Here is a 26,302-nt window from a genome sequence, read left to right as displayed (position 1 = left end):
ATTGGTAGGTACATTTCCTCCTAACCTTCCCCACTCCCCAACCCTCTCCCAGGCGACCACTGATCTATTTGATATAAGAGCTAGATTGGGCGAAGGATGTTGTGTACAATTTTATTTTTTATCTTTTTAAAAAATTTTTATTGGAGTCTAGTTATTGACAATGTTGTGTTAGTTTCAGGTGCACAGCAAAATGACTGTTATACATATACATGTATCCACTCTTTAGATTCTACTCCTATATAGGTCATTACAGAGTATTGAATAGAGATCCCTGTGCTATACAGCAGGTTCTTATCAGTTATTTATTTTATATATAGTAGTGTGTATATGTCGAACCTAATCTTTCAATTTATCCCTCCCCCCTTTCCCCCATAAGTTTGTTTTCTACATCTGTGACTCTATTTCCATTTTGTAAATAGGTTCATGTGTACCATTTTTTTAGATTCCACATATAAGCGATATCATATGATATTCGTCTTTCTCTGTCTGCCTTACTTCACTTAGTATGATAATCTCTAGGTCCATCCATGTCGCTACAAATGGCATTATTTCATTATTATGGCTGAGTAACATTCCATTTTATATATGTACCACATCTTCTTCGTCCATTCAAGAGATACATGTTATATCGTTAAAAAGTCTTAAAGTCATGATGGGTAACACCCCAGACACCCAAAACCCAGCTTTCATCCAAGGATACCCAAACACACAACACTTCTCACTATACAGCATACCCAGCCTGGAAAAACCAGGGAGGGAGTCTTCGTGTGAATAGAAATTTAATTCAATATTTAACAGGCACCCACCACGTGCCGGGCACTGCGAAGGTCCTGGGGGCACAAAAATCAGTCCCGTTTTCCAGAACCTCAGCCAGGTGAGGGACAGAGGGCATAGCTGGTGCGTGGGTAAGAAGAGGCTGACTCGGTGGGGAAGGTCCAAGAAGGCTTCACACATCGATGATGCTGGAGCCGAGGGCGAGAGCACTCAGGGAAAGAAACCCCTACTGGGGCTGATCCCTTCAGGATGCTGTGCACCAACCTCCCCTTGAAATAACACCGTGATACCAAAGGGGAACTTTCAGATCCCAGTGTGTTCAACTAAAGCGTGTCTATGGAAGACGCACAGCCAAAACTGAGGCATCCTCACGCTGGTCATACAGCAGCAGCTCCCAGCACAGAGCCAGGAGTAGTGAGCCTCTGTTCATCCCAAACTCCTAACTGATCCCTCCCCACCCTTCCCCTTTGGTAATCATAAATTTGTTTTCTGTCTGTGAGTCTCTTTCTATTTTGTAAATCAGCTCATTTGCGTCGTATCTTTAGTCTCCGCGTATGCGTGGTATCACGTGACAGTCGTCTTCCTCTTACTTCACTTAGTATGACGATCTCTAGGTCCATCCGTGTTGCTGCAAACGGCATGACTTCAGTGAATGCATACTTTAGATCAAATAATGACTTCTCTGCTTCCTAACTGTGTGGTCTCGAGCATGTGATTAAATCTCTTTGAGCCACAGTTTCTAACCTGGAAAATGGGGGAATAATAGTAATGCCAACTTCACAGGCTGCTAAGATTAAATAAGGTCACGTGCAGCCAGCACTTGGCCAAGTTCCCCACACACTGTGCTCAGCTCGGGGCCACAACCCAAACGGACTCGGGACTTTGGAGACTGGGTCACAATCTTGCTCTCATCTCCAAGGCCCCACCCCACCTGGATGATGCCAGCACGCACCAATCTATCCAACACGCTCATCTCAAAATTCCCTCATCTCTCCCATTTCTGACGGCCTCTACACCATGACCACTCACTTCAGTGATCCTGTTCTCACTGGGAAGTGCTCTACCTCTGAAATCTTAAACACTTACATCTTCCCTAGGAGCCCACCCCCCTGACCTTGAAACTCAGGACCTTCAATACTCCCTTCCCTTTACTCCCCACCCACCCGGACTTCATAGACTTCAAGGACAGAGAAGTCCCAGGACACCTGCCCTGTCGCCACACTTGCCCAGCAAAACCCCACCCCTAAGGAAGCCAACTCGCTGCCTTCCTGCCTCTTCCGGCCGGGCTCCATGGAAGTTCCAGTGAAGGGCGTCCCCTGCCTGCCCTGTGGATTTGTTCCACTAGAAGGATCGGGTGCATCCTGAGCTTTTCCTCCCCTCAACTCTGGACCACATCATCTCCCACCTCTGCAAGGACCTTGATCAAGGAGTTACCTACCCCTCCCCCATTGGTATCTTTTTTGGTTGCATTGGGTCTTCGCTGCTGCACGTGGGCTTCCTCCAGTTGCGGTGAGCAGGGGCTACTCTTCATTGCGGTGTGCGGGCTTCTCATCGCAGTGGCTTCTCTTGTTGTGGAGCACGAGCTCTAGGCGCGTGGGCTTCAGTAGTTGTGGCACGTGGGCTCATTAGTTGTGGTTCATGGGCTCTAGAGCACAGGCTCAGTAGTTGTGGCGCATGGGCTCAGCTGCTCCGCGGCATGTGGGATCTTCCCAGACCAGGGCTCGAACCCATGTCCCCTGCATTGGCAGGTGGATTCTTAACCACTGTGCCACCAGGGAAGCCTCCGCACTGGTATCTTGAACTTCCCTCTCCTGTGTTCTTCCCCTACCCCTCACACATTTAGGAAAAAAATCATAAGCCTCATGTTCTTTGATCCAGTCTTGGCTAGAAAATTAATAAAAGCAGAAGTGGAAGCCCTCAGGAGGAGGTGATAATGCTCCCTCTGCAAAAACTGAGAGGCTGTTCCCACAGGTGGGTTGTAAAGAGCAACCCAGAGCCAGCCACTGCATCTTGTTAGAAAGGGAACGTTGGCAGATACACACCAGTTAACCAGGTTTTCCTTAAGTAAGGTGTTCCTGTTATATTCTTATCATCATAAAGTTATGTTTACATCTGTCAAATGGGGTAAAGTGACTTCTTGTCATATCTACAGGTTTAATAGTTGTAAAAACTACTGACTTGTAATTTTAGAATGTTTTGTTAAAGTGTGCATTGGTTGAAATTTTTTATAGAAAACTGTTCGCTGAGAGTTATAAGGCATCACAGAAGGTTGATTTTACCCATCGACTCCATTAATACTTAACTCATTGCTACATTATGATCTAGTGCTAATTCAATCTGAAGAAGAGGTACGTGTAGATCTTCTTAAAATTGCTAACAACTCTAAGCATTTTTCCTCCTTCTAGAACGACCAATGCACATTGCAGAATCACATCCCATTTCTACACACAGTATCTGGCAGGTTTATTGAAAAAAACCAAAAAAATTAAACTCCAATCTACTAACAGCAACGAGGCCACTGCAATTCTCAGCTAGATGAGGAAACAGAAGAGAAACCATCTGCATAAGGAACAGCCAGAATTTAGATTCAGATCTTTCAGATTCAAAAGTCCTTCCTCTGCTCACCAGGGTTTTCAGCCCCAGCTACAGACGGGCATCACCTACGGGGCTTAAAAACAGAAAGTGAAAAATGAATGCCTTCCTTGTTCCCTCCCACTCCCTGCATCCTGATGCATGTGATCTGGGAGGGGTCTTGGCCGGAGTTGAGGGCCCCTCATCACACCAGTCACGTTCTCATGCATGACTCTGTCCCACCAATGTTATGTTAAAACAAAATGCTCTGATGAAGATTCTGTAAGACGAGAAACAAAAGTACATTCTCAAAGATAATCTTGTCCCAAACAAGGGCAACGGGAGCTTTACAAGTTCTGTGGTTGAAGGACGGGTTACAGTAGTTCTAGCTTAGCCGACGTGGGTGATACTGGGCTCCTGACACAGGGTCATTTGAGGGGCAGCTAAAACAGGAAGTGGGCACAACCCCTCTGAAGCCCGGGGCCGGCACTGGCCCACAGGAGCTCATTGCTCTAGGAGTTTGGGGGAAATGCACCTGCCAGCAAGGCACCTGGCCAATCAAAGCAAGGGGGGACCAAGCAGAGGCAGAAACGGTGCGTTCTCTGTGAGAAGCGCAGAGACGGTGAAGCTGGGGAGGCAAAGGACCCCAGTGGGAAGATGCCCACCAAGACGGGAGACAGGAGGGGCCCCGAGGGCCCCACGGTTCCTGAACAGAAGAGGAAGGCGGCGGAAGCGGTGTTAGGGGAGGTGACTCCTGCCAACACGCAGGGTGCGCAGGGCGCCTGCATGAGAGTTGGGAGAGTTGGGATACAGGGGCTGGAATACCAGGAGGAAGCAACCCGGCCCCGGGGCCCTGAGCAGAGCCTACCCCAGTGGGGTCGAAAGCAGAGTTTGGACAAAGGAAGAACCAAGTGGCCTGAGACTCTCCACCGAGGAGCTGGAGGGCCCGGGGTTGCTGAGCATCAGGTGCAAGTGGCAGGGCCTGCCTACGGCCCAGGAAAACCGATTTCACAACACTGAGCGGAAAGATTCCTTTATCACCCCAAACTTCTTAACCTTAAAAAGTAAAACCGGGCTTCCCTGGTGGCGCAGTGGTTGAGAGTCCGCCTGCCGATGCAGGGGACACGGGTTCGTGTCCTGGTCCGGGAAGATCCCACATGCCGCGAAGCGGCTGGGCCCGTGAGCCATGGCCGCTGAGCCTGCATGTCCGGAGCCTGTGCTCCGCAATGGGAGAGGCCACAACAGTGAGGCCCGCGTACCGCAAAAAAAAAAAAAAAAAAAAAAAGTAAAACCAAATGTTTCTTTACAAAGGCAAATTTTCAGAGAATAAAACATACTTCATGACCTCGAAGAAATACCGTAAATAATAGTTTAAAAAGTAACCTAAGTATTATATGAAGAATGGGGTAAAACTAAATCTCCTAATTTAGGAAATTACCTTTCAAGCCAGCAATCCACTCAGCAGATGTCAGAGTAGCTACTCAAAGCTTAAAGCCATGAATTCTGAATTCCCAGGAAGGGGCGGTGGGAACCACGAGGCGCATCCCTCCACCCGGCCCCCGACACTCACAGGCCCATCCACACCACTTCCGGCGGCCAAGTGGTCACTGCAGGACAGGCAATCCACATCACTTTAGGAAACTTCCTCTCCAAAACTTGGTGTCAATCATCAGAGCCTCCACAGACGTGAAACAAATTTCAGTATTCTTTGAAAGAAGTTCAGGCACAAAGGGGAAAACCAAAAGACCACTACAGCACAAGAGGAGATCTTTATAAAGAGTCTAACTGCTTTTATTACAATGGTGCAAGGTAGTATTTCATCGAACACTCACCAACAGCAAACCGGCATCTTCTATAAAACAATTCCAGAAAGTTCAAACAAGACAATGAAAGGATACGTTGTCTATACTAATTGTCACACAACACTGCTTAGTGTTTAACCTCCCCATCCTCCAATAAAGCATAACCATTTCCTAGCAAACACGTGACCAGAAAAGTGTGCTCTGCTTTATTTTGTTTGCCTACACACACATCAGAACATGCCTCACAATTAAAAACGTTTTATGACAACACTCCATGACATCGACATCTACTCGTGCTCGGGATCAGCCAGTTGTACCAAATACCGTAAAATACAAAATGATAGGAAATATAAACATCAATTTGTATTTCAAGTTTATAACATTTTATTTACAAAAATAGTCTGGGAGGAAAAGGGTCGAGAGCCCCATACTCTGCCCTGGATGGGGAGCTATTTTGCGCCGTGTTCTAGGGTTTTCCGTAACAAATCTGAGAGTCGCAGCTGAATTCCTCCGGAATTGGATCTGTGGACTCGAAGCTCGGGTGGAGAGGAGAGCGGGGCGGGGGGGCGGGGAGAGGCCAGGCGCGGAGATGGCTTTGCTGGGCTGCCCGGCACCACGGCACGCGCGCTATGTACAGGAGCCGGTCTCCTCCGGGTCTGAAGGACACTTGCGCACCTGCCGCGACACCACTGGAAGGGCGGTGTCAAAGCCGCCACTAAGACATGACTCCAAAGACGGGGTTGTGGCGGCAGATGCTGGGGCCGTACTCCTCGTAGCCCTTCTTGGTGTGACAGACCTGGAAGAACTCCGGCTGCGAGAGGCAACCAGCAGAAGGAGCATAAATGCTCCAGAAGGGAAATGAAACCAAGTCAACGACCAAGCAAATCACCCCAAACCTCCATCCTCTCCCCGATGGCCTCTGTCACAGATTCTGACCTCTTCAAAGCGGGAGCTTATTCCATTTTTTCCAAACTTATTCAGCTTCTATTTAGGAACAACTACGTGCTCGCCCTAAATCAGCAGTTTGTTAGCTAGTCCCAAATTTGAGGCAAGAAAGTAGTAATTACTCTGAAAAGTCACTGGAACTAATGATTAATGCAAGATGTTTTCGGTTATTTTTGGATTCTCTTATCCATATTCTCTGTAACCCCTAATTGGCAAGGATGCTTACGAATTAGCTGTGCAGTTCAAGTGGTCGTTAAAGTTGTTTCTTCTATCTCAGAATTAAACGTGCGGCTGTTTAGAGCCACACACAATTACAACACACGTAATTTAACCTCCAAAAGACAGTATTTATTCAAACTCAGCAGAGAACACAGAGATGAAAAGACAGCACAATCTAGAAAAGGACTTACAGTTGAGGCCAGCATCGAGCCTCCGAACCACACCGCATAGCGCTGCATATGATGTGTTATCACCTGGACCTCCACGGGCTTGGGCTGGAAGGGGAAGTGATGTGTGCTGACTCACCTGTGCAGACGCCCTTCCACCCACTGGACGGGGCTCCACTCTGAGGGCCTCCTCCCATCCCGCAAGCCCTGCCCTCAGGTTCAAGCACCTCTGCACTCCGCCCTTGAAAGGAAGGTTCTCAGCCGCTCCTGCTGCCAAATCCACCTGGCCCCCAGCCCCCTCCCACCCCCCACCCAGGCCCAGCCCCAGAAGGTGCAAAGAACAAAGCACACAAGTCAAGGGCAGGTTACCTCTATCTAAAGGCATTTTAAAAAGTAAAATATCCAAGCAAATAACCCAACTGCTTTTTTTAAACTGAACAAATTAGATGTTTTAGCATTTAGAGATAATTCCAAATAACACTAAGTGTCCCAAAATTACTATAAAAATTACACTTTGCCAACAGTGTGATCCCACTAGGTGAGGACACACAGGTTAGCTCCCCTTCACCCCACACCAAAGCCCAAGCTTGCTTGGGTAAACTGAGTAAATTCACCGGCTGGTTAAGAATTATTACCTTGGAGGAACACAGCATGAACGCCCTGCTCGTGTTAGTTATCTGAGTTTAATGAGAATGTTCCCAAAGAACGTTAAAGTTCCTCGCTGTAAACTGACCCATCTCCTTGGGATGCTGGTCATTACACTACACACCTGACCTCTTACACAAAGGAAACTGCTGGTGTGCGTGGGCCGGCGGGCAGTGTAAAGCTGCACAGCGGCCTCACGAGCTCCGTACCCGCCCTGGCCGCACACCTGGGCTCCGTACCCGCCCTGGCCGCACACCTGGGCTCCGTACCCGCCCTGGCCGCACACCTGGGCTCCGTACCCGCCCTGGCCGCACACCTGGGCTCCGTACCCGCCCTGGCCGCACACCTGGGCTCCGTACCCGCCCTGGCCGCACACCTGGGCTCCGTACCCGCCCTGGCCGCACACCTGGACTCCGTACCCGCCCTGGCCGCACACCTGGGCTCCGTACCCGCCCTGGCCGCACACCTGGGCTCCGTACCCGCCCTGGCCGCACACCTGGGCTCCGTACCCGCCCTGGCCGCACACCTGGGCTCCGTACCCGCCCTGGCCGCACACCTGGGCTCCGTACCCGCCCTGGCCGCACACCTGGACTCCGTACCCGCCCTGGCCGCACACCTGGGCTGAGTCCAGCTGACAAACCTCTGAATGTCACTTCACACGGGGGCTGAGGGTGGCTGCAACTTGCGCTTCCCCCTCGCTGCCCAGACGGGCACGCCCGCCGGCCTGCGCTGGCGAGGGGCCTCACCTTTATTCTGCCGCCACTGAGCTCCTCGCTGAGTCTCAGTCTGGCGTCCACCACCCTTTTTAAGTCTCTCTGCAGGCGACGTCCAAAGTCCCTGAACATCGTCGAGCCCCCCGAAAGAACGACATTCTAAAAGACACAAAGCAGAGGTTTCCTTGCATGAAATCACCCGCCCACGCTGGCCTAGTGACCTGCCCACGACACACCCCACGCACCCAATCGCTTGTATGAATAACACACTTCAATCTATGTGAAAAGATGATCACCGAAGCAGAGCTAATGCTATCGAGAAAGTATAAACTGTACTTTTCTTCCTGTGTCACAAATTCTTTCTCTTGGTGCTCTTCCTCAATTATAACCAAGTGAAAACACACTGCCTGTTCCATTTCTCAAAGGGCCATCTTCTACCGACACCCCTCCCCGTTTTCTCTTGACAAACTGCAAATCTAGATCTTTCAGACAACATCCTGCCCCAGGATCAACATCACGAATAATCATTGCTGCACCCGGTCACCCGTGGAGAAATCGCTCAGAAACAACAGGAGATGGTTCGGTTCCTATCAGAGTCAAGGGGCCACCAACCCATGCTGCTCTCAGGGGTCACCCCTGCTCACCGACACTCCTCCTCGACCTGGCCAGGAGCCGAGAGAACCAGGACCAAGTTCCGGACAGGTCAGGTGGCAACCCTACTAGAGTAAAACAAGGGCATTCTGATCCCCACCTTTTTGAAGAGACAGGTCTCTTCACCTGCTAACACCTTCACATAAACTGTGTATCTGTTTGCTACTGAGAATCACCATTTAAAAGCATTCTTGATATTCTGGGCATCATATCTTAGAATAAGCCTCACAGTTCAATTCTCGACTTCATAAATTATATAGATAAAAAAACTTTATCTAAATCCATCACTGCTCTTCCAATTCTGTCACCTGCACTGCTAGCACTCTTTCTAGCATTTTTCTCTCCAGTCCAGGATACAGTCTTGGGTCAGTTGCTGCAATTACTTCTCATATCTCTGTAATGGATTTTTTAATTTAAAAATTAACTCACCAGGGTATGAAAACGATTGTTCGTTAAGATCAGAAGCATTGCGTTGCTTTCAAAGGTGTAACACATAAGATTCATTTTTTCATTCATTCACACAATAAAAACGGTGCTGTGGGGCTTCCCTGGTGGTGCAGTGGTTAAGAATCTGCCTGCCAATGCAGGGGACACGGGTTCGAGCCGTGGTCTGGGAAGATCCCACATGCCACGGAGCAACTAAGCCCATGAGCCACAACTACTGAGACTGTGCATCTGGAGCCTGTGCTCCACAAAGGGAGAGGCCGTGACAGTGAGAGGCCCGCGCACCGCGATGAAGAGTGGCCCCCGCTCGCCGCAACTAGAGAAAGCCCTCGCACAGAAACGAAGACCCAACACAGCCAAAAATAAATAAATAAAAATTTTTAAAAAAACGGTGCCATGTATGCACTGTGTATACGTGGTCAGATGATTTTAGACGAAGTAGCCAAGATACTACAACAGGAAAAGAATAGTCTTTGCAACAAATGATACTGAATAATTAATATCCACAGAGGAGAAATGAACATTTGCTTACTTACCTTACTTCACACACACAATTTAACTCAATATGGATCACAGATTTAAATACAAGGGCTAAAACTTACAGAACTTCTAGAAGAAAATATTTTCTTAAAGTCTTCATGACTATGATGTAGGCAAAGATGTCTTTGATCGGACATAAAAAGCGTGAACCATAAAAAATAAAAACTGATAAACTGAACTTTATAAAATGAAAACTTCTGTTCTTCAAAAGATACCACTAAGGAAATGAAAAGACAAGCCACAGACTAGGAAAAAGTATCTGCAATACATATTCTAACAAAGGACTTATATCCAGAATATAAAAAGAGCGCTTACAACTCAATAATAATATAAACAAGCCAACTGAAAAACGGGCAAAAGATTCAAGCAGACATTTCACAAAAGATGATGCACATATGACCGATAAGTACGTGAAAAGAGAGGCAACAGCGTTTGTAATCAGGATCATACAAACCAAATCCATTACACACCAAGTTTAGGTTAAAATACAAACAAATGAAACTCTTGCACATCGCTGGTGGAAGTATGAATGATACAACCACTTTGGGAAAAGTTCAGTCGTTTTTATAAAGTCAGTGGTTACTGTTTTCTTTCTTAAAGACTTTGGCACTTCTCAAATTTTCTAAATGCATTTTAAGCCAGAAACGATCATCCTCTCTCACCTGTAGAGTCTACATTTCCTACACTAAGACGGTGTTTTATGGTGCTGTCCGCTGACCTGCTGAAAGGCCACGGAGCCCAATTTGCACGGCACCTCCTCACTCAGTGCGGCTTGTGCTATCTGCTTACCCAGACCACCGTGTGGACTGGGTTCTTCTACAGACTGCAGCTTACTCTGCTGCATGACTGTTTATCCCACGATGTCAAATAAAAGCCTCAATCGTAAACTACCTCTACAAAAGCAAAGGCCCTGTCTTTATGCTAGTAAAGAACATCCTAGCACACATCATCATGAACACTACACACAGCCTGTTAGCCACCTGACGTTTAAGCCAGAAAGACAAAGTCTATGTTAATAATAAGCTCATTCAATACCTTATATAGTATTAAAAATAACAAAAACTCCCAGTCCTGTAACGCTAAGTATATTCTGTGCTGGAGGCTCTATTCGTACTCCTAATCCTGTCTGACAGACACGCCGTGCCCCTACCCACCATGCTATTCCTCCGTTAACCAGAGGCACAAAGATGCTCACAGCGAAGTCTCCACCCCCACTGCTCGCTACAGGTTAAGATGACAACTCTCCCGGCAACCACCCCTAGGTGGAAATTTTGAAAGGCTTGTACCTCTTTAGGGACAAGAGCTTTTTTTAAAATAAAAAAATTCACAGCTTTTTAGGGAAGCATGCAACTTACTCTGTTAGAGCAGTTCTCAAACATTTTTTTAAATGTTTATTTTTGGCCACGTTAGGTCTTAGTTGTGGCACGCGGGCTCTCTAGTTGTGGCACGTGGGCTCAGTAGTTGCTGCGCGAGGGCTTAGTTGCCCTGTGGCATGTAGGATCTTAGTCCCCAACCAGGGATCAAACCGGCGTCCCCTGCATTGCAAGATGGATTCTTAAGCACTGGACGGCACAAGAGCTTTTTTACTCTCAGACAGAACCCAAAGACTGTAATCCCAGCAAAGTTTGAACAAACTTACTTCTCAAAGGTGGGCCGTAGGATGCCCCGCCCTGTCCTAGAGGAAATCCAACTCCAAGCTGGCTCAAAACGGCTGCTTGACCGTAGGAGACGTAACAACCGACGACAAATGTCTTCCGAGAATTACCTGCATGTCTCCTCCCCCGGTGACTCCTCTTCTCCCCTCAGCTGCTGTAACCTGGCCTCTGCCCGCATCCTCACCTCGACCCTCATCCTGGGTGACCTCTGGGCGTCACCTGACACGGCTGATGGCAGCTGTCTCCCCTTGACTCCCAGAGTGTTCTTTCTCTTCTCTCTTTGACTGCTCCTTCCTGGCTTCTTGGATGGTTAACTCTGTGTGTCAGCTTGGTCTGGCCACAGCACCCAATGACTGACCCACACGGCAACCTCGGTGTCGCTGTGAAGGTACTTTGCAGATGTGGTCAACGCTAAGAGCGTCCTCCCTAACGCGGATGGGGCCTCTTCCAAGGAGCCAGAGGCCCTGGGTGCAAGAATGAGGCGCTGGCCTCAAGCCCGACACACTCCCGTCAGGGTCTATCCCGGTGCCCATGTGAGGCCGGGCCCTCCTTGGAGGCTCAGTGCACATTTGCTCAACGTTGTCAAAACGGTGTCAAAACAGTCACCATCGGCCCCTCCTCACTCTCTCATAACAATAAGCCTCTGGAAGTTCCTCTCCACCTGGCAGGTCAGTGCTCAGCTGTGACATCACTCTTCCCTCCCCAGCGGCACACGGATCCCGCCATTCCTGGACACCTGGGCAGGAAGCATCAACTATGGGGGTGCGCATGGAGCCGGGGCTGGACAAGCAAGCCCTGGGCCTGCCCTGTCCACCACCTGGCCCCAAACCACCCGCTCATCTGCTCACACGTCACACTGCACTTGGGAATCTCACCTGAATAGAAGGCCTACTGTGAAAAGGGTTGAACAAACCAATAACGTCTTAAAATGTGTATTTCACTCTCTCAAGTATTAAAGATATTTCAACTCATTCACCATTAAGAATAAAAATACATATATAACTCACTTTGCAATAGCTCCTCCGATTTAAAAGGTATTAACATACTTACATAGAACCCAATTCAAGCAATCTGTTCCAGAAAAATAATTCCTTGAACCACATCAAGATGCAGTCACGTCTGCTTGACAAACACAACGAATGAGATTTTTTAACAACCCCCAGCCCACTGCCAAAGCAGGTCTAAAAATATTTATTTGCCAGCCCCGCTCTCCCTCCTGGACTTGGTGCCCACCACCTTCAGTACCACTCTGGGCTCCACCCGGAGCAGGGTTCTGCAGCCTCTGCCCTGTGCCCGTGCTCCCACCTATGCCAAGTGCTCTCCCCCTGGCTTGCACCCCCACCTCATCTCTGCAGGCCGAGCCCTCAGACCAGCTCCCCGCCACCTTCTCCAAGCCCTCCTTGAGCCCCTCTCATTAAATTTCCATGACACCTCAATAAACGACATTTAGCTTGTGGTGGTTCCCGTAAGAATTATTTCAGTATTATTTTTAGCGTTTTTATAAGCTCTTGAAGACAAGATCCATCTCTCATACGTACTTAAATCCTCTAAGTTAACAATAGTGTCTTGTATTTAGTAGAGACCCAGCTGCGTTCCAAAGCAACTCAAAATTGGCTTGCCCTGCAGTAAAGCATGAGAGCTACTGAACGCTGCCGAACCCCAGAGCGAACTGGCCGCTAACAGCGGTTCTCAATTTAGCTGCATGTGAAAATCATCTGGGACGCCTTTAAAATCCGGATGCCCAAAACAGTTACATCAGAATATCTGGGGGTGCGACCCAGACTTCAGTATATTTTAATGCTACTGGGGTGACGCCCGCGGACAGCCAGGGCCGAAAATGTCTTGTTTCAAGCAGCACCTGCTGCTTGCAATGACTTGGCTTCATGGGGAAATCACAGGCCTCCCAGACTTGGCTCTCACACACGAGTCCCCTCCAGACCCGACCTCCATCATCCTTAGAGACTGAACAGAAAAGGGGGGTATGTGAATACCCTTCTGATCTACAGGCCAGACTGAAATAAAAATTAGATTATAACCCCTTTTGTCCAAAAAAACTGTTTTACGTTTTTGAAGATTCTAAATTTTCAAAGTCACATTTCATTCTCCACCGACTTCTTTCCCTTGTACACCAGCCTGAGGAAGGTGTTAACTCAGGACCAAGAAGGTCTCGGGTGCTTCCTCCTGCCCGCTTCTCCGTAAGCAACTCCACCTACAGTTCCCAAGACTGAGCCTGGGAAACATAAGAGGTCCAGGCCCGACTGGTCCAGACAGCGCCTTTGGGAGCAGGTGAGGCAACGGGGAGACCCCTTCCTCTGAGGCTGAGAAGCAGAGCTCAGGGCACCAAGCAGCAGCCTCAGAGCCCTTCCCGCGGGGCCTGTGGCTTCCCCTCTGGCTGGTTTGGCCACCTCGGCCGCCCGTCTGAGCCTGTGGGCACTGCGGGGACAGTGCACCGAGGCAGGAGTCAGGAAACCAGCCTCCTGGAGGGGCACCTTGCCCGGGCACGGAATCCAGCAGGGCACAGCAGACAGGCTGCTTCCCGTGGGCAATCATGAGTTTCTTTGGGTACGAACCTGCTTCCTACTTCTTTAGTGGTTACTGAGTACTTTTTAAGCCCCACGGCACGTGTCTGGGACACCGACAAAAGGGGGCCCAGCAGGTAGGAAGAAACATCGGTAACAGAGGAGGGAATGACAAAGTAACAGTAAGATTGGAGAGGAAAGATGTGCTACCTAAAGACACGTGAACACAGCTCTCCAGAGCAAGATACCACGTGCTCTGCAGGAGCACTTGTATGTACTATGTCTCTAATTACTTTCAAAATCCCACAAACTGTACATCTGTGCATTTCATGAACACAGATGTCACGGTGGAAGGTTCTTTCCACAGCAAGCTCACGGCTAAACTCTGGAGGAGGAGGAGGAAAGCGGGACCAAAAGTCCAGAGCGAATCCGAAGAACAAGGCCGCCCGCCATGGATGCTGCCCCCGGAGCCCGGAACACACGGTGACGGCCTCTGGACACGAGGGGGCAGAACAGTGGCCGGCGGGGGCCACAGGGCCCTGCGGTGAGAGGAGCCTTTCGCAACAGCAGCCCTGGCTGCAGTCAGCAAATGAGTGCATGAGGCCTGAGCCGGAAAGTGTGAGAATCGCGTTTCCCACCTACATCCCCAACGCCTGTTTTCATATACAAAGTTCCTGGGAACACAGCCCCTCCTGGTCACTCATGTGTTCTCTAGCAGCAACACAGACCGAATGGCCCACAAAGCTGAAAATACTTACCATCTGGCCCTTTGCAGAAAGAGCTGGCCAACCCCTGGTCTAAAACCACAACGGGGAAAAGCATGACGACAGCCATTATTACCTAGCTGGCAAACACGCAGGAAAGGGCATGTTTAGGCTTCGATGTTACACTTGCATTCACTCATCAAGCCCTTTGTTCTGGAAACAAGTCCCTTTCGTGGTGGCCGTGGCGGAGGTGCCAGCAGACAGTCCTCACCCTCCCCACGCCCAGGGCTGGCAGTGTGGCTGGGCCACGTGGCAGCGACAGGCCACAGGCGGGAGCCAGGTGCCTGCCAGCCGGCTCCCCCGCAGAGGTGACCACCAGGGTGACACTCCAGGGGAGCCGCCTCACAGGGGACAGTCCATGAACACACAAGTGAACGTGTGCTGCGAGCACCGAGACGCCAGGGTTAGCTTCTCACCTGCTGGGTGGCAGCGCAGACCGGGCCCCGCTGTGTCCCTCCTTCCCCACGGGGTACAGAGCCCGACAAAGGAGAAAAACACGGCCCACCCTCAGTCAGCCCCCCACCAAGCCTACTGAGATCCTAAACCACTCGCAAGCCTGCCGTAACTCGGCCAAGGTCCCACACAGAAGCACTAACACGGCTGGCGGAGCACGGCCAGGCAACCAGGGCCAAGCAGAAAGCCCTCGAACGCCTCAGGGAAGAAATGACTTTTCCAGGGGGTGAAGCAGTCAAGACAGGGTTTCCCTCTTTGAGGAATCGTCTTCCTGCCACATTTTACATAATCTTCAGTGTGATGTGGTGGAAAAAGCACGAGTTTTCAAAGGTGTGGCAAGTGGACTCAAAATCCAACCCTGCCACTTAGCTAAGTGATCCTACCCGGAGCTTAACCCCTCTCAAAACTCAACTGTCTGTTGGACAGCTACATATAAAAGAATGAAATTATAACACTCTCTAATCCCATGTACAAAAATCAACTCAAAATGGATTAAAGATCTAAATGTAAGACCAGAGGCCATAAAACTCCTAGAAGAAAACATAGGCAGAGCACTCTTTGACATAAATCATAGCAATATTTTTTGGATCTGTCTCCCAAAGCAAAGAAAATAAAAGCAAAAATAAACAAATGGGACCTAATTAAACTTAAAATGTTTGCACAGCAAAGGAAACCATCAATAAAACGAAAAGACAACCGATTGAATGGGAGAAAATATTTGCAAATGATACGACTGATAAGGGGTTAATATCCAAAATATATAAACAGTTCATACAACTCAACATGAGAAAAAACAAACGACCCAATCAAAAAATGGGCAGAGGATATGAACAGACGTTTTGCCAAAGAAGACATACAGATGGCCAAAAGGCACGTGAAAAGTTTCTCAACACCGTTAATCATCAGAGAAATGCAAATTAAAACCACAATGAGCTGTCACCTCACACCTGTCAGAATGGCTATCATCAAAAATACCACAAAAACAAATGTCGGAGAGGGTGTGGAGAAAAGGGAACCCTTGTGCACTGTTGGTGGGAATGTAAATTGGTGCAGCCACTATGGAGAACAGTATGGAGGTTTCTCGAAAAGCTAAAAATAGAACTACCTAATGATCTAGCAATTCCTCTTCTGGGTATTTATCCAAAAAAAATGAAAACACTTGGGGCTCCCCTGGTGGCACGGTGGTTGGGAGTCTGCCTGCCGATGCAGGGGACACGGGTTCATGCCCCAGTCTGGGAAGATCCCACATGCCGCGGAGCGGCTGCACCCGTGAGCCATGGCCGCTGAGCCTGCGCGTCCGGAGCCTGTGCTCCGCAACGGGAGAGGCCACAGCAGTGAGAGGCCAGCGTACCGCAAAAAAAAAAAAAGAAAAGAAAAGAAAAGAAAAGAAAACACTTAACTCAAAAAGATATATGCACCCCTAAGTTCATAGCAGCATTACTTTCAATTGCCAAGATATGGAAGCAACCTAAGCAACCATCAACAGATGAATGGATAAAGAAAATGTGGTGTGTGTGTGTGTGTGTGTGTGTGTGTGTGTGTGTGTGTGTATATATATATATATATATATACATATACATACATACACAAGGGAATATTACTCAGCCATAAATAAGAATGAAATGTTGCCATTTGCAGCAACATGGATGGACTTGGAGGATATTATGCTAAGTGAAACAAATCAGAGAAAGACAAATACTATATGAGCTCACTTATATGTGGAATCTTAAAAAGAAAACAAACCAGTGAACATAACAATAAAAAAGCAGACTCACAGATATACAGAACAAACTAATGGTTCCCAGTGGAGAGAGGGAAGGGGCGAGGGGCAAGACAGGAGTACGGGATTAAGAGGTACAAACTACTATGTATAAAATAAACAGGCTACAAGGATATACTGTAAAAAAACAGGGAATATAGCCAATATTTTATAAGTAGGAATGGAATATAGCCTTTAAAAATTGCAAATCACTATGTTATACACCTAAAACTTACATAATATTGTACATCAACTATACCTCAATAATTTTTTTTAGAAGTCCAAGACCAGTTTGCTCCACTTGACCCAGGTCCCTCTAGCTTTGCTTCCTTTTCCCATCTCTGGGGCTCAGGGCCATCATCTATTAAACAAGGAGCCCAGGTTACAAGGCCACCTCTACTTCCTGTAAATGTACTGAAAGTGAACTAAACTGTCTGATGAGAAAAAATCTCACCCATGAACAATCTGTAACTGCTGGCATAAGTTTCTTTTCCGTTAGGATGAAATAAAGACTAAAGAGTGGGGCTTCCCTGGTGGCGCAGTGGTTGGGAGTCCGCCTGCCGATGCAAGGGACACAGGTTCGTGCCCCGGTCTGGGAAGATCCCACATGCCACGGAGCGGCTGGGCCCCTGAGCCATGGCCGCTGAGCCTGCGCATCCAGAGCCTGTGCTCCGCAACGGGAGAGGCCACAACAGTGAGAGGCCCGCGTAACGCAAAAAAAAAAAAAAAGACTAAAGAGTGCACACCTGTTCCTTGCTTTCATGGACAAGAAGACACAGCTGATGTTAAGTGAGATTTAAGAAGTAGGGAGAGCAAGGCATGTATTTTACTAAACTTACTAATACTCCCACCTGTCTCTAGTTTCCCTTTCTTACACATTTTGTTGGAGGAGAGAGCTGTTTAATTAAGGACATGTAACAGTAAAAATAGAATTATAATTTGTTTTCACCCATAAAAAGTTGTCTACATAGGAAAATGTTTTCCAATAATAAAAATAACATTTGTTAACTCTAAAATTTCAATCTTAAAACACAAGAAGTAGAAGGTAAAAGTTATGCATCTTCTACCCCCAAAGATGTTATTTTCTTTAAGAGTTTAGCATTCATTCAAAACCTTTTCAATATATATATGCAAACTATATTTTTAAATAATACTACGTGTAAACTTTACAACTTGCTTTTTCACTTAACAATGTAAACTACAGACATCTTTTCGTTTGAATTTACACTGATTCACCTCACTCTTTTTAAAGACTGCGTAGTATCCCATTATGTAGATGAAACAAAATTTATTAAGCCCTCACTCCTGAGCCTGATATGCTCCTCTTTAAACTCAGGTCCCTGGGCTGAGAAGGTAAGACAGGGCAGAGGCTGAGGGCCGAAAATTACATGAGTATTTTCTACCTGACTGCTTCATTTCAGGCTCTGACCTCTTCCTGGCAACAGCACATTGGGCACAAACCTCAATATGCATGAAGCAAGACCAGTGAATTCATGGAAACCATGAGGGGAAGGATACCCTTCATCTTTCCATCGATACATAAGGTTAAAGCTGTCCAGTTTAAAATACAGCTGGCCAGGTAAGAATAAAGCCATGAGAATACTTAAACACTTCTGGTGAGCTGAGTCCTATTTCCAAACATTTGAGTCACCTCCACTCCAAGAAAAATATTTCGCCAGTATGCTGGCCTTTAACAAATCCTGTAAGACAGGAGTGAAACAGGAACATCTGCAGACTGACGTTAAGACCTATTATTCCAAGAATGCTGGGCCTTTAACTGTGCAATGAACCCGAGCACCTTACCCAGGCAGCTTATACCTTATACAGCGGACGACGGACATCGATGGGGCAGCTCTGAATGACTTCATCAACAACGTCCGAGATGGACTCCATAAAGTCTGGGTTGGCAAACTGAATTTCGTATAAACATAAAAGAAACATTACACATTTCTCTCAATAACCTTTTTAAAAAGTAACTTTAACAAATACAGAATGTACTATACCTTTAAAACCATCACACTGGAATGACTACGTCAAATGCTCACGTTAGAAGAACCCAAGTGACTGTGCATGGGGTGATGGTGACACGTGCCCTCAGGAGATGACATGTGTGGGGTCAGCAAGGGGAAAACATCAAAGAGTAGCAAAAACAGACCAGCTCTGCATTAGGACACACGGTGAATCCTGCTGTCAGAGTGTGAAACGCGTGTGCATGATGTATGTGACATGTAATGAAAATGCCACGAATGCACAATAAGTATACCACTTATGAATATTAACATCATGAAAAAACTAGCCATGATATAAGAAAAAAACACAGTCAATGAAAGATCACACTGTAAACCTGAGCTAGAAGCCTGGGGAGGGTTCGGGGCGGGGGGGTGGCTTTTAAATGAAACAGTCAATATGGTAGCAATCATGTCACTGAGTAAACAGTCTTGGATTCAATTCCGTAAGTTAAGTTAAAGTATAAATAATTCAACTTAAAAAAACTTTAAATACACTTTAAAAATCAAGGAATGCTTTAACGTACTCGAGGGGAAGAAGGTAACATCCAGTTGCTCACCAGCTGCTCACTGGACATTTTCGGTTTTATGTCTATTTTAAATCAGTAATATCAAAGCCATGATTATTAGATTATAGTAAGGTATACATTGTGTGCCATTTCCCTATACAAAATGGTCATACACATCTAAAAACAGGCAGCAGCTTGTAACCTACCTATCAAATGTAAACTGAATTAGGCAGAAAAATATACCAAAATACAAATAAAATCCACTTTATTTAAACCTTAAAATGTTGCCTCTTGATGACTGCTTCTGCAAAAGTAATAATAATTCTTTGTGACTATAGTTAAAATGATGATATCTGTAATTCCTAAAGCCCATCTAACTAATGGAAAGGTTAGTCCTCAGACAGAAGCTTTAACTAACTTGCAGCAGGGAACACAGCAGGACCAACTGTCTGGGGTTAAAAGCTGCAACTAGGATGGACCATCACCAAGGATGGAAAGGTTACATGTTACATGTTACCCTACTCCCATACAAAGGCAGATTGCATTCAGTCCCCGGGATTAACTAGTTTTCATATTACTATGGATTAATTTCATTTCCATTATCTTCTATTGCTCTTAAAGCTTCTCCCTAATCACTCATTATCTCTAACGGAGAACCAAGTCTAAAGAGGGGCATCAGTCAAGCAGGCAACCTGCACAGGGGCTGTAAGAGCTGCAGAGGGTGCAGCGTGTATCCCAGCGTCCTCACAACAGGCGGCCTGAGAGCTGCTCAGGAAACCCCACTGGGGACTCTCCGTACACACATGAGGTGGCAGTATCACTCCACATGTGCCATACTTCACACTCAAAAAGCTAACATCTTACCTCCGGGTGAAAGAAAATCTCAGGGCCCAGGAACCTTTCGTAGCCAACATCTATAATGAACTTCTTCTGGTTGACTGCATTGATCCCCGTGTACTGTTTGATCCACTTCTGAGGATCCACATCATACTTGGCAAATTCCTTGACAATATCAGGGCAAATGTAACAGTATTTCTCCTGCAGACACACACAAAGAGATGTCACCAGAGTCTGCCCTCTGACAAGTACCCAGCATCAAACACCCTGAAATGAGTCCCACACACACACAACTCCAGTACGGACGTGTGGCCAAGCCTCACAGACTTTTCATGACTACGCTCTGGACTTGTAAATCTGCTTCCTTTGCAGCTCGGCTATGACCCTCAGCCTTTACCCTATCAAATTTTGCTGCATATCATCTGAAGTGATGTCTAAAGGTATCCCTCTCCGCGTTCCTTATTCCTCCTGGGCCCCTACACAGCGCCTGGCCGGGCACACACCGCCATCCACCCTGCACCAGTAGACCGCATTCCCCACGATGAATGCAGTAGATCTCACCCCCATGCCTACCACGGCCCACCGGTGGGTCGTGAACCTGCTGTGCAGCCCGACACAGCATGGTCATCAGCTCCACGACAGTATTCACTGAGTGCCTAGGCACACGGGATGCGCAAGTGAACAAAACACACACAGACCCCTGCCCACTGGAGCATACGCTCTGGCTAAGTCAAGAGAGTAAAGTGACAGCCATGATATGTAAGTAAGTGACACAGCACGCTAGAAGGCGGCAGGTACCACGGACAAAAGAAAAGGCCCACTTAGGCAGGATGGAGTTGCCGTACGCCCATACACGAGAAGCCACTCATGGTTTCCACCCCAGCACCGGACCAGCCTGACAGGTGGGAAGTGTCTCCTCAGCATCTGGTGACGCTCGACTGGGGATCTCTGGGTCGATCATCTGTCCCGAGAGCTAACCTCAGCAAAGCAGCAGGTGGCACTTGGGTGGCAGATTCTGAAAGTAAGCTGCCTGTGGGCAAGGTGGGCTTTGCGCAACACCAGGCACACAGCTGGAGCTCACTACACATTTTAGAAGGACCTCTGAAGGTCTTTTCATGATATTAAGTTTAAAGTTTCTGAGAATCCCTGAAACAGATCCTAATACCATCCTTGATATACTTTGTCGAATTATAAGCTACACAACCCTGCTCATTGACAACAGAGCGAGTCAGTCCACATGACTTTAAATCTACAGACTGGAGACAGAAACATTACATTGCCTGGTCAACTTCTTAGGGCACCTCAGCTGGCTCAACTGATGGCATGAAACACCTCCTTGAAGCTGGACGGAGAGCAGCCCCGTCAGCCCTAAGTTCTGGACTCCCGCTGCAAGGACAGTGTGTGCCAGAGCCCACCAGCCTCGGGCCCACCTGTGACCCTGGGAGTGACAGGATGCAGGGGCTCTAACCACCCTTTCCAGGATCTCCTCCATCACAGAGAGAAGTGAGGCGAGAACGAACAGCAGGGTCGGGGCAGCTCACCTGCGAGAACACAAGGAGTCTCTCGCACGCCTGACCTTCACTGCTGAGCGACACACTGTCAGGGCCGGACTGGGCCAGCTCCGGGCTCAGGGCCAGAACCGGACCCCAGAGAGCCAGCAAGTGAAGGAAATGCCTCTCGATCATCACACTCAGGGCTCTGCTCACCCCACATCCACCCATTTGTGAAAGAGGGCGTGGTGAGGGAACCTGGATCAGAGATCCAAATCTCTTTCCTTGAAGAAAGGCAAGGAGAGGAAGAGGGAAAGTTGGGGAAATATTTTATTCTAAAAAGAAAGTCTTATGTTGCTTCTATAACCTTCCCACCAGAAGGAAAGGACGGGCCCTGGTGCCTTGGCTGGGCATTCGAGGTGCTCCCGTCCTGGGCACACGGGGCAGCGGGCCCCTCCTCCCAGGAGCCCTGACCACTGCCAGTGCGCCCGGGCTCAAAACACCTGTGTTCACCAGGAGTGGCGGGTGAAACGCGGGCGTCCCGCCCCCGCCCCATGCTTCCTTTCCTTTTAGCCAGCCCGGTCCTGGGTGCTTAGGACCCAGGGAGCAGCGACGGGGGCACGGGAGAACAGGCTAGACTCCCCTGCGGCTCAGAAGCTAAGTGTATGCTCAAGGCCATGTGTCGTCCCCACATTTAAATTCTTCTGCAGAAGCAAACACAACCCTTGCTCCTCATCTATATGAAGATCACGCTTGTATTACTAAGAATCTCTTGCATTTTGGCTTAAAAAAACACAATAATTTGTCCTAATTTTGCAACCTGAAAAGAAAGCTCCTTTCAACAGGGTCTGTCAACTGCTACATGCAGAGTCGTACAAAGACCAGACTGATGGATCGGGTCAAGCGGGCATTTTAAAAAAGGAACAATGAGCCATTTTTCTTCTACTCTTACGGATTTAATTGTAAAACCTCCTGTAACTTTTCCGGCATGGTAATTACAGTCTGGAAACTACATGTGGATTCTGCTTTATGATCCCACCCTAGAACAGCATTACTCTGAACGGTAACTCACAGGGCACAGAACCACAGACTACAGGTACTGGGAGTCAGTGTGAATACTGGCTGACCTCACAGGATTCCTAACGGTCGCTGCTGCTGCTGCCTGTTCCTTATTCTAGAAATGAACTTGAAGGGAGACGTGGGAGACACGTCCAGCTAACTGAAGGTTCTACCTGCTCGGGCGCCAATGAAACAATGCTGTACTGCGTAGGGCGCTCAATCCCAGCGATCGAGCTGTTCTCATGTGTAGCTGGAAGCTCCACAAGCGTAAAAAGATCGAGACCCACATTCGTGGGGAGTGGGGAGGAAGGAAGGTGAGGGCGGGGGGTCTCAGCGGCAAGGGAAGCACCCAAACACCTCTCTCACCCGCAAGCCAGCCCCGTTTGCTCCTGCTTTTACCTTGATGGCTTTGGCAGTCTCCAGCGACTGCTCCGGAGGAATCCCCACCTCCCGCTCCCTCAGCAGCTGTTGCATGAAATACGTAATATCTCTCCCTGCGATAGGGATGTGTTTGATGCAGCTCCCAATGACATACCCTTCTGCCTAGGAAGAAGAGGAGACAGACGGTGTGTGAGCGACTCCAGGAGAGAAGGGCTCCCTGGATGCTAAGTCAGTCTCCCGCCCCGCCCGCGTCACTGCATTTACTGAGTCCCCACTCTGTGCACAGCTCAGGCCTGGAGGTCTTTTCAAATGACCGCAGGCACAATTCCGTTAGTAGAACCGGAGATGCCCTGTAAGCCACCAAAATGACGTCTTCGTCAGGAATGTGAAGAGAAAAACCACATGAAATGGTTCATTTCCAAAAAGTACTGCCGTTTGTCAGAACAATGGATCAATCATTTTTTTCTTCCTCTAACAAAAAGGAAGAAGTTTATCTATAAAATCATTAAAACAACTATAAATCGACCTGTATTTAAAAGTCAACAATTTGGTCAGCAGGCAGGACACGGCTTCTAACAACCTGGACTCAATCCGGTTCCACGTCTGTGGGCTGAGTGACCGTGGACACATCTGGCAACATGTTTCATCCTCAGTTCCTTCATCCATATGCGGCAAACGGGGTTTATAATACAGAATTCATGAAACAGAGTAAGTCCAGCTCACAGCCCTGTTTGGGACCAGTAGTTAGGTACTCAATAAATGGTCCCGTTTACTGTACAAAGAGCGGCACTTGTCAGGAGTGATTCTGGACAGTTCACCCAAATGTTCTGCCGTGTGAGACCACGCTGGGAGGAGCTGCGATCCTCTTGCTGGGCCGCCCCCTGCCAGCGCCAGGAAGGGAGCTACAGCTCTTTGCCCACTGCCCGCAGCTCGGCCCGAGGGCCCACACCTTTTAAAAGGAGCTATACACACACACACACACCCCATATGTGCAGAAAATATGCCTGTAATATACATAAATAACTAGTAACAGGGCTCTCTGAGCAGGGGGCCTGGAGGAGGATGAGAAGGAAAAGGAGGTCTGACTGTCCACTGTGTGTCCCGTTGCAGGCAGCTTCGATTCATCTTCAAAAAAGCAAACTTCAGGGGCTTCCCTGGTGGTGCAGTGGTTGAGAGTCCGCCTGCCGATGCAGGGGACACGGGTTCGTGCCCCAGTCCAGGAAGATCCCACATGCCGCGGAGCGGCTGGGCCCGTGAGCCATGGCCGCTGAGCCTGCGCGTCCGGAGCCTGTGCTCCGCAACGGGAGAGACCACAACAGTGAGAGGCCCGCGTACCGCAAAAAAAAAAAAAAAGCAAACTTCAAATAATTCATTTAAATAGTCCACTGAACCGAAAGAAAAATATAGACATTGTCTCTTGAACCTGAATTAGGAATCACTTCTCTAATATTTTGAAAATTAAAACCAAAAAGTGACACTGCAGAGCATTCTGCAAGTCAAAAGGAACAATCTCCCCTTCTTGGCTCTTAAATAAAATTTGAAAAACAAGAAGCGATTTCTCTAAAGCATGAGCTGGGTAAAGCCGTCCACATCTTGTCACAGAACACAGAGCTCATCCTTCAGAGCGGTCATGCACCACACCTACTGATACCCAAGCTGACAGCTCAGAACGTAAGCCAGGCAGGCCCTCCTGGTGATGTACCCCCGGTGATCAAGCAGAGCCCTGGAGACCCCGAATGACTGTTGACATCCTGATTGCAGAAATTTCCCAGCATGAATCCCAACTTGCCAGCACCGAAGACACTGGTTTTCTTCTTCTTTCTCACATACCTGAGTTTAAAGACTCTTGTTACCTTTGCTAAGTACAGTTACGGTTTCTAAAGTGGTATTTTAATTACAGAAGGGTTTTCTCCTTTAATTTCTCCCCTTACCTCCAGTCGGGGGAGGCCTACAGAAAGTGAAGCACTGAACACTCTGCTTACCACTGGGATAGCATGGGTGACCCCATCCCCACTGTCGATGACGATCCCCGTTAACGTACGTTCGCCCACTTGTCGCGAGGTCCAAGACGCTGCTAAGGCCAGCACTGCCTGCACCAAAGACACGGAGACCATCAGCATTCGGGGAAACTCTTCCCAAGGACTGCACACCTGATTGTTCTCAGGTTCAATCAATAAGACCTTTCTTACGAGTAACTCTTTCCCTTCCCTATCCTCCATCTTCCCCCCAAAATTCAAATTCCAAATTGAACAACTAACACGCAAAGTTTGTATACTTCATCTGGAGGGGTCAAGTTTTCAATAAAATAAATCAAAGTTTTGCAAAGAAAAGCCGGAGAGAATCACCAGAGGCAACAGCCTGTGCTATCTCCCAGATTAATTTTCTATGCAACTCCTTCTCCTTTTTCTTAGAAGGGACTGGAATATGCAGAAGACACTTTAGGAGATACTTTTTATAAATTTATTCCCTAAGATCCCAGTCAATTCCCTTATACAGGGTGGCAGAAAAATAACGACATCCAAAACCAACAAAAATCCCCACACTAAGAACAAGTAGCTTCAAAGGAAGTCCTACAAGCTCATGGAAACACAGGAGCCCAAATCCCAAAGGGGGAACCCTCTAGAGACATATGTTTTGTTTTTTAGCAGATATTATAGTATCTTTCCTCTTTTATGATCAGAAGTGAAAGAAGCCAAAAAAGGACCATCACATCAATCGTGCCATCTAGAGAAGAATACATTAGATTCTAAAGCATGTAAAAAGACAAAAGCTGGACAAACTCTATACCAGCAGTAAAAACATAAAGATATAAATCACAGAACATGGTCTGTACAGTGTTTGAGTTCAAACCTGAATGGGGTGGGTGTGGTGTGTGTGTAGGGTGTGGAAAAGGAAGAACGCACAGCACAATCTTACAACAGAGGCCTTGAGAATCACCATTTCTTCCACTATTAGACAGCTACGGTCATTTGGGAATCATAAAAATCACTTTGTTTTTACCTGAACTGCAATGTAGAGTCCTGGTACATTAAATGATTCAAACATAATTTCTGCAAGATATTCTCTGTTTTCTGGTGTGTTCAGTGGAGGTTCTGTCTGTAAGAAAACATTCACTGCATTTAGTGTTCACCCAAATTTCATGTAACTATATGAGAATCATTAAAAAGTTAACCTGAAAGCATGTTATAATTAGGATGCTGTACAACTTCCTGATTTGACAGGCAGCGCACACCCAGAGCGTACTCTAAAGAAATTTGTACTTAAAGAAACTGTCTTAAAGAACTTTGGCTGCGGGGCTTAAAAGCTTTGACACAGGGCTTCCCTGGTGGCGCAGTGGTTGAGAATTCGCCTGCCAATGCAGGGGACACGGGTTCGTGCCCCGGTCCGGGAAGATCCCAC

The 26,302-nt window shown here is 47.8% G+C and overlaps 1 protein-coding gene across 2 annotated transcripts; it reads right to left on the bottom strand.

Annotated features, from left to right (window-relative positions):
* Window positions 1-5,862: 5,862 nt before the first annotated feature.
* On the bottom strand, window positions 5,863-26,002 carry ACTR3B (actin related protein 3B). Of its 2 annotated transcripts, XM_065883700.1 has the most exons (8): window positions 25,904-25,948; window positions 24,886-24,993; window positions 22,922-23,065; window positions 20,001-20,174; window positions 18,440-18,532; window positions 7,870-7,995; window positions 6,503-6,586; window positions 5,863-5,958 (listed from the first exon to the last, which is right to left on the bottom strand). In XM_065883700.1, exons 1-8 carry the CDS (start codon window positions 25,946-25,948, stop codon window positions 5,863-5,865), a joined length of 870 nt encoding a protein of 289 aa, XP_065739772.1. The 2 variants fall into 2 exon arrangements, with proteins under 2 accessions (XP_065739772.1, XP_065739773.1); XM_065883701.1 differs by lacking the exons at window positions 6,503-6,586; window positions 7,870-7,995 and having other exon boundaries at window positions 25,904-26,002.
* Window positions 26,003-26,302: the final 300 nt, after the last annotated feature.

The sequence above is a fragment of the Phocoena phocoena genome, chromosome 9 (genome assembly GCF_963924675.1).
Source record: "Phocoena phocoena chromosome 9, mPhoPho1.1, whole genome shotgun sequence".
Classification (NCBI taxonomy): domain Eukaryota; kingdom Metazoa; phylum Chordata; class Mammalia; order Artiodactyla; family Phocoenidae; genus Phocoena; species Phocoena phocoena.
This window is presented reverse-complemented; position numbering and strand designations above follow the sequence as displayed.

Excerpts from the sequence above, each read along its gene's own strand:
- ACTR3B (XM_065883700.1), bottom strand. The coding sequence starts at position 25,948 with ATGTTTGAATCATTTAATGTACCAGGACTCTACATTGCAGTTCAG. Across the intron at positions 24,994-25,903 it reads GACTCTACATTGCAGTTCAG|GCAGTGCTGGCCTTAGCAGC; the intron begins GTAAAAACAAAG and ends TCTTTGGTGCAG. Across the intron at positions 18,533-20,000 it reads AGATTTTCTTTCACCCGGAG|TTTGCCAACCCAGACTTTAT; the intron begins GTAAGATGTTAG and ends TACGAAATTCAG.